Source organism: Gavialis gangeticus, unplaced genomic scaffold, assembly GCF_001723915.1.
Source record: "Gavialis gangeticus isolate Ggan-Ray unplaced genomic scaffold, GavGan_comp1, whole genome shotgun sequence".
Taxonomy (NCBI): domain Eukaryota; kingdom Metazoa; phylum Chordata; order Crocodylia; family Gavialidae; genus Gavialis; species Gavialis gangeticus.
The window spans coordinates 198783601-198791328 of record NW_017728992.1 but is presented as its reverse complement, the minus strand read 5'-3'; the positions used below and the strand labels follow the sequence as shown (position 1 = coordinate 198791328).

The 7728-nt window shown below is 44.2% G+C and overlaps 1 protein-coding gene across 2 annotated transcripts in view; it reads left to right on the top strand.

Moving 5' to 3' along the window:
• Positions 1–7728, top strand: part of FAM135B (family with sequence similarity 135 member B) — a 369078-nt gene that overhangs the window by 254885 nt on the left and 106465 nt on the right. For both annotated transcript variants that reach the window (XM_019528199.1, XM_019528198.1), the window contains exon 7: positions 5342–5468. In XM_019528199.1, coding sequence (XP_019383744.1) covers positions 5342–5468 — 127 coding nt within the window. The remainder of the gene's footprint in view (positions 1–5341; positions 5469–7728) is intronic.

Below are 7728 nucleotides of genomic sequence, written 5' to 3'. Positions count from 1 at the left end.
TGGTGACAGTCTATAAACTCGCTAGGGGGGACCAGAAGGGTTTGGGAGAGACACTGTTTCCCCGAGCGCCCCCTGGCATGACAAGGAATAACGGCCACAAGTTGTTGGAGAGGAGGTTTAGGTTAGACAGCCGCAAGAACTACTTCACTGTCAGGGCGGCTAGGAGCTGGAACCAACTTCCAAGGGAAGTGGTGCTGGCTCCAACCCTGGGGGTCTTTAAGAGGAGGCTTGATGCCTACCTGGCTGGAGTCATTTGAGCCCAGTTTTTCTCCTGCCCAGGCGGGGGGTCGGACTTGAAGATCTACATGGTCCCTTCCGACCCGACTTCTATGATCATTCTTGATGGGCACTTTGCTAGTGCTCTCATTTCCTCCCACAAATACATGTCGGACTGGTCTTTCAACCTGTACACGTATGTCAATAATAATTCAGCTGAGGTTGGCATTAACGATTTTGTTAGGCTGTCAGTGAATTACTGTATTGTGTATATAGTGGGTTTCCTTTTCTGTTAGACATAGAAGAGGTTTCATGAAGCTGCTAGTAAAAATGCAGAATCTGTTTCTGTCTGTGAAATTGTGCTAACTATGTGTTAGCATTTTAGTATGAGTTATTTTGATGTTTATTTGTATGAATTGGTATTGTGGGGAATCTCCTGCTGAACAACTGTTCAATACTTTTCAGTAGTGGGTTCTGTTAGTAGGATGTATTACTCTCCACATTGCACAGAGGAGAATGTGGCACACAAAGGGATACAGTGATCTGTCCATAGGTTATGGCTGGTCAACCCATGTTCCCTCACCTTCCTATCATCTGCCGTAGCCACAAAATGTTCTTTCTACCTGCATACAGGATGCACTGACTTCACCCAAGTTTTTCCTTTGGTTTCTGTCACTGTTAGTCTGATCTTGAAAGCAGAACTCAGACAATACAAACTGGACCTGGTCAGGAACTTCCCATCAAAATGTGGTGGGGGGTTTTTTCTTCCCCCATGGGTCTCTGAACAACTCCACAGGGAAGTTTTCATTTTGTTGAGAATTTTCACCTTTCTATTGGAGAAAACTGACATGAAATAGTTCATACTGAGGCACTGTGACCCCCAGTATATTATGCTGTTTTGTTGGACTGGCCCAAAAAAATGGGATCAGTTCAACGAAATATTGAAATGTATTTATCAGAGCTTTCCCTCATGGGTGTTTTAGTTCAGGTTCTTTCCTCTGGGCCAGTATAACTTCTGAGCGAAGTTTATCCCTTGTTCTTTGCAGTTGATTTTGTTTTTTTTTTTTAGACTAAATTTTGCAAGTGATAAATAATATATTGATGTGCTGGCTGCTGCTTAGAAGCAGTCTCCTGAAAAACGGATTGATTTGCATTGTTTAAAACGTAGGAACACAAGGCCAGCTGAGCTGAAATTTATTCTAAGCCTTCCTCCTCCTTACGGAGTATCGTTCTTGGCAATATATTGGCGCTTCAAGAGATGTAGTAAGCATCACTGCAGCTCCTGGAGGACAAAAGTGAGTTGTAGTTAAGATGCTGATTCTAGCTTCAGTTCTTGGCTTTGCTACCATTTCTCTGAGTGATCTGATACAAATCACTCCACTTCTCTCTGCCTCAGATCTTCATCTGTAAAGACTGGAGACCAGAGAAGTTCTCTTCACTTATGTCCAGCCTCTTCTCCTGCAGGTGCAAGCTCTTTCCCTCCCAGTGTGTTTCTGCAGTGCCTAGCACCTGTGGAGTGAGTGGTCCCCCACACCTGATAGCCTAGGAGAAGGGGAAGCATAATGGGTGTAGATCCAGCATTGCACTTGCCTGCTTCTGAGCTCCTTCGGATGACAAAATTGGACCCTGAGGTGACTTGGGATGCCTAAATTACAGCAGTCCTCTGGGCAAGGTGTCCCCATCTAAAAGGTGCCGCAACCCCCAACATGAAGGTGAATGATGGGTGTGATTTTCTTTGGCTCAGTTATTTTCAATCCACTTTTGGCTTCACAGAATCAAAGGAAAATAGGTTGGAAAGGACCTCAGGAAGGCATTTAATCTAGCCTCCTGCTGAAGGTAGATTCATCCCTGTCTAAACCATTCCAGGCAAGTGCTTGTGTAACTTGAGCCAAGGTGCTAAGGCACCACGGGGTGCTGCAAAATCCTTTGAAGGCTGCTGCAAGGTATGAAGAAATAAGCACATAATTATAGGCAAAGGGTCATCCCGGGCTGACCATTTCCTTGCCCTCACTGCCTGGCCCTGTGAAATAAGAAATGTTAGTTTTTTAATTGAGTGCCATTCAATTATGGCATGGTGCCTTGAGTCTGGGACGCCTTGAGTCTAAAAGGTTGGGGAACCACTGGTCTGACCTGCTTATAAAAACTTGGAGATGCTTCTCTAGGTAATTTGTTCCAGTGCTTAACCACCCTCATAGTGAGAAAGCTCTTCCTTATATCCAAAATAAATTGCCCTTGTTGTCATCTAAAGCTATTGCATTGTGTCCTGTCCCCTGCAGCCACACTGAACAGTAAATCACATTTTTATAATCACCCTTCAGGTGTTTTTAAAGACTGCTATGAAAGGTCTCTTCGGTCTTCTTTTCTCTAGACTAAATACCAATTCTTCCAACCTAATCAGCTCTTCTAACTTTTTCTTGTAAGTCAAGTTTCCCAGACCTTTAATCATTTCAGTTGCTCCGCACTGGACTCTTTCCAATCTGTCCACATCTTTCTTCAAGTACAGTTTCCAAAAATGGGTCTTCAAAATATTTTGATTAATACTTAGCCATCTTAAGCACCTGGAATGGCTCCATCAGCCTTGCCTCAGGAAGATCCTTTGTATTAGGTGGGTAGACCCCAGCACCAATGCCAGCATCCTCTCTGCAGCTAACATAACCAGCATCGTGAAACATCAACTCTGCTAGGCTGGTCACTGTGTGCAGGTGGCTAATACTCATCTCCTGAAACAAGTCCTCTTCTCTCAACTCAGTCATGGTAAAAAGACTTGCAGAGGACAGAGAAAGCTCTACAAGGACACCCTGAAAGCATACCTTAAGAAGGGTGGCATTAACCTTACAAACTGGAAAGTGCTGACTGGTAATAGGTCTCAATGGCGCTGCGCCATACATCAAGCTGCAGCCTACTTAGTTGAGAGCTGTCTTGTTCTGGAAGCTGAGAAATGGCAGAGGAGGAAGGAGAACTCACAATATCCTTCCCAACAGCTGTGCCCCACACAAGGCACCACCAGTTATATCTGTGGAAAAACTTGCATAACATGACTGGACTCTTCAGCCACCTTAAAACTCATCAAGAATCCCCCACCCCAGAAGACATCATCCTCGTATCAAGGGATAGCTGAAGAAGATTAATATTTAGACCTTGCCTTTTAGGTCATCTTGTTAGACCTGTGTAACTTGCTTTTAACCTATAAACCCGCCCACAATTCATTTACTTTTTGCATTTTCATTCAATCTAAGAAGCTCAGCATGTGTCAGGACACCACTGTGCGAAGTGCTGAACAAGGCCAGAACAGAGGCAGCCCCTTCCCTAATAGTTTATAAGGCAGGGAGACGTATTATGAACACCGAGAGATGGGCAAGTATAAAGAAGCAGTGAAGCAATACTGGCCATCTTGGGAGGCTGTAATCTCATTACTCTGCCAGCCAAAATATTGTTGGGTTTTTTGTAAGCAACATGGTCAAGGAAATCATTCTGAGGAAGGATTTAAAGCAGAGTAATGAAGGTGCTTTGCAGTGTTCGCAGGGAGCTCCTGTGGCTGGAAGGGGGCACCAAGGGAGAAAGTGCAGAGGTGTTGGCTTGAAAATGTAAGTGGGTGGCTCCCTTCATAGGGGTCAGTCAGTGGCAGGGTTTGAATTCTCAAGGCAGCATGAAAGATGCTGAAAGAGGTGAGAGGAGAGTTCATGAGTGGCCTTGATAATGGAAACAGATAGTTCTCTTTGATGTGATAGTGAAGGGAGAGCCAGCGAATGCAAAGAGAGTGGCAAAAACAGGCAGAAGGGTAGAAGCATGGTCTTTGCAGCAGTATTCTGAATGGAGCAAGGCAAGACTGCTTGTTAGACCTTGTTTCATAGATGCTAGGGTCGGAAGGGACCTCAACAGATCATTGAGTTCGACCCCCTGCCCTGGGCAGGAAAGAGAGCTGGAGTCAGATGACCCCAGCTAGATGCCTATCCGGCCTTCTCTTAAAGACCCCCAAGGTAGGGGAGAGCACCACCGCTCTTGTTAGACCTGCCTGTTAGACCGGGGCTAGAGGAAAGGACGTTGCTGTCCTTAACAACCAAGATGAAGAAGACATGGAAGACTTCAGTGGATGGACAGAAAAGGGTTTTCTTCTGTGTGTTGTGGGAGGATTTGTAAGATTCAGACAGTGTAAACCAGGGGTGGGGAATTATTTCCGGCAGAGGGCCGCTTACTGAGTTTTGGCAAATCACCAAAGACTGCATGAGAGGCAGGGGCAGATAAATATTCATTTTCTAAAATTCTTAGGGGCGTCACAGGCCGGATAGAATGGCTTGGCAGGCTGCATTCGGCCCACAGGCTGCATTTTGCCCACTCTGGCGTCAACATTAGAGACAGGTCTGAATGGGATTGGGAAAAAAAGTTTGGGCGATTAAGAGCTCTGTTTTAGCCATATTAAGCTTGCAGACATCTAGCCATCTAGGAGAAATCACTGAGACATGATGAGATTTTTAGTTTGGACTAGACAAGACGATCTACCATATGGAGATGATACTTTAATCTGTTTGCACGATATTAGCTAGAGACGATGCATAGAGGAGAAAAGTATGGGATCAAGAACAATCTGATTTTGATCTCTGATCTACTTGTAGGTCAGGATTTCCAAAAGTGGTAGCACAGTGTTAACCTCTTTTAAAGAATGGTATCATTTTAAAGACCCTGAGAGTGCAACAGCTCTTGTCAAGGTTAATGGCAGCTGTCGGATCCTCAGTATGTGATGACTGATTCTTTTCATTGGCTGCCTTAATGCAGAGTTGGAACTTGAACTGTAGGCTCCCATGTTTGAAGATCTATACCTAATAACTTTATTTAGAGACACTAAATCCTAGATGTTGTCCATGCCTCCTGGAGTTTTTTCACCCTTGTGACATATGCAGTGTTGACATGTTGCATTGATTTAAAATAAAACTTTAAACATCTTATTACCTTTCTTCTTTCAGAATGCCACATGATATGATACCATTTTAATGTTGATGAAAAAAGCTTTACTTGCTTAAATCATCAGTAGCATCTGTCTGGGGAGATCCAACTGTCAGGGGGCATAACACTGATTTTTCCATCATCTCAGTTTTTAATAAGTGTCTTTCCTTAATTTCTTTGTCCTTAGCTTTGCTCGTCCAGGAAAAGGATCATGGCTTGGAAAAGGCAGTCCGGAAACGGGACCAGACCAGACCAGTATGTCATTAGAGAACCTTGTGTTTGGAGCCGGCTACTGCAAACCTCCTTCTTCAGAGGTAAGGGAAGTCAATCCGTGGTAGCATGGTTGAATTTTGATTCTTGTTTTATAAAAGTACTCTGGGAGAGTCTGTGAGTGGGATTATGCATTTGTGGAGTAAATGAATGAGCGCTCCAAACACCTATGTACGAACTGCCCACAGTTTGGGGCTGGGTGTGCAGCCCCTACCTATATGCCTTGCTGGATCAGATAGGCAAGGCATGTTAGACAACAGACAGAAGCTTATCTCCACCTCCACCGGCCCGAATAGCTGAGAAAAGACACGTGTGGTTGAGCCAGCATGGAGGGAGTTGTCATTTGCTGTGGGGAGAAAGACAGCAGCAAATTAGCATCTTCCCCTTTACCCCCAAACATGGAGGAAACCACAGAGGAATTGTGCCTTGGATCATTGATGAATGATGGAGCCTTCTAGGTGATTGCAGCTTATACTTATTTTCTTGCTTAGCACAGTTCCTCAAGTCAGCCTAGGCCTCTTGAGTTTCTCTTCACACCCGGGCCAAACAAAGCTAACCGTGAATGGTTTTGGTAACACATTGTTTTTTTCAATGGGAAATGTTGATTTTTTTTTTTTTTTTTTGGATGGAATGTAGCAATTTGGGGTAAAAAATTGTTGGAACAAATTGTTCTTCCAAGACAAGGGATCCCAGTGGAGAATTAGTCCAGGGGTTAGGGCACTTTTTGGTAGCGTGGGAGATGATAACATCCCTGCTATGATTCACCCAGCTATGGTCAGTCTCTCAATTCCCTCTCATTGGAACGCCTCCTCTTTGAATAAATGGTCACACGTGTGTTGGCCCAGAAGAACAGCCTTACTGCGACGTGCGCTGATCAGGGAACTCACCTGCCATGTTAGAGAATGGCAACCTGGAGACGTGAGCCTGGATCTCCCACATCTAAGGGAAATGTGTTACCTACCCAGAAGGCTGGCAGCTCACAGGTGCAGAGGTCTCTCTTCCTCCTGTTTTACACGAATGATGTCATGAAAGATCTTGTTTTGATCCTGGTGCAGAACAGGCAATTTTTTGAAATCTCAAATAGTTTTATGAGGAAGGAAAAACATTTGGCATCTATCTCCAGTGAGACATATTTCTGTTTTGCTAGTGAACATATAAAGCACAGCAGGATAGCAGGCCTGTTGTGTTCTAGAAAGGCATGTAAACTCTTTCAATCCTTCTCCATCGTGCAGAGGGTAAATTGGCAGAGGATAAATTCAGACTAGACATCAGGAGGCGCTACTTCACAGTCAAAGTGGCTAGGATCTGGAACCAACTTCCAAGCGAAGTGGTGCTGGCTCCTACCCTGGGGGTCTTTAAGACAAGGCTTAACAACCACCTTGCTGGGGTCGTTTGACCCCAGTACTCTTTCCTGTCGTGCCATTGGGTAAAACTCGATGATCTGCTCAGGTCTCTTCCGACCCTAGAAACTATGAAACTATGCATTTCTTATTTTAGCACTTTGTATGCCAGTTAGCCAGTCAAGCCGAACAGTTTACAACTGGCTCTATCTTGTCCTGGCTGATCAAACACATTTTTTTCCCTTAGCTTTGGGAATGTTTGTTTATGACATGGGATTTATTTTTGACTGGAACATGCACATCCTGTTGGTAATAGTGGACATTATGCACATGTTAACATACAATGTATTGTTAATAAGTTGAGAATGGTTTGCTTGGTTGGGAGTAGAAAGTAGAAAGCACAAGCAATGCAGGTCACACTCCAGACACTCTGGCACATGTATGCAAAGAGTTCAGTGGGAGGTAGCTTATTTAGAGGTTGAAGAAAATGGAATAAAAACCCAGTAAGGATTTGATGCTCTCTGTGTTTGTGCATTTTATTGATGCTTTCACTTTTTTTTCATTGTTAGATTTTAAGGCCCATATCACTGGCAGTATAAATTGGTGCATCTCTGTTGAAGTCCCTGTATGTATTCCAGCTGAGGAGCTGAGCTATGTGATTAAACTCCCCATGCAGAGCAGCACAGATGCTCTGCTGCTCTACATGGGACTGAGCAAGCGTCTTTCTTCCAAGCTGGTAAATTCTGTAACGGACTTTCCAAATATGAGTGCCAGTGGGCCTGCTGCTATGCTGCATGTTATTGCACTCAGGGCTTGTCCCTGTCATCCTAAATAATCCCAGACCTCTCCCCCAACTAGACATACAGGCCTTCCGAGTTGGTCATTATCTACAGTCTGTGGAGTAGCTAGGATCCAGTGTAACATATACCATGCATATTGATTTTTTTTTTTTTTTTTTTTTTTT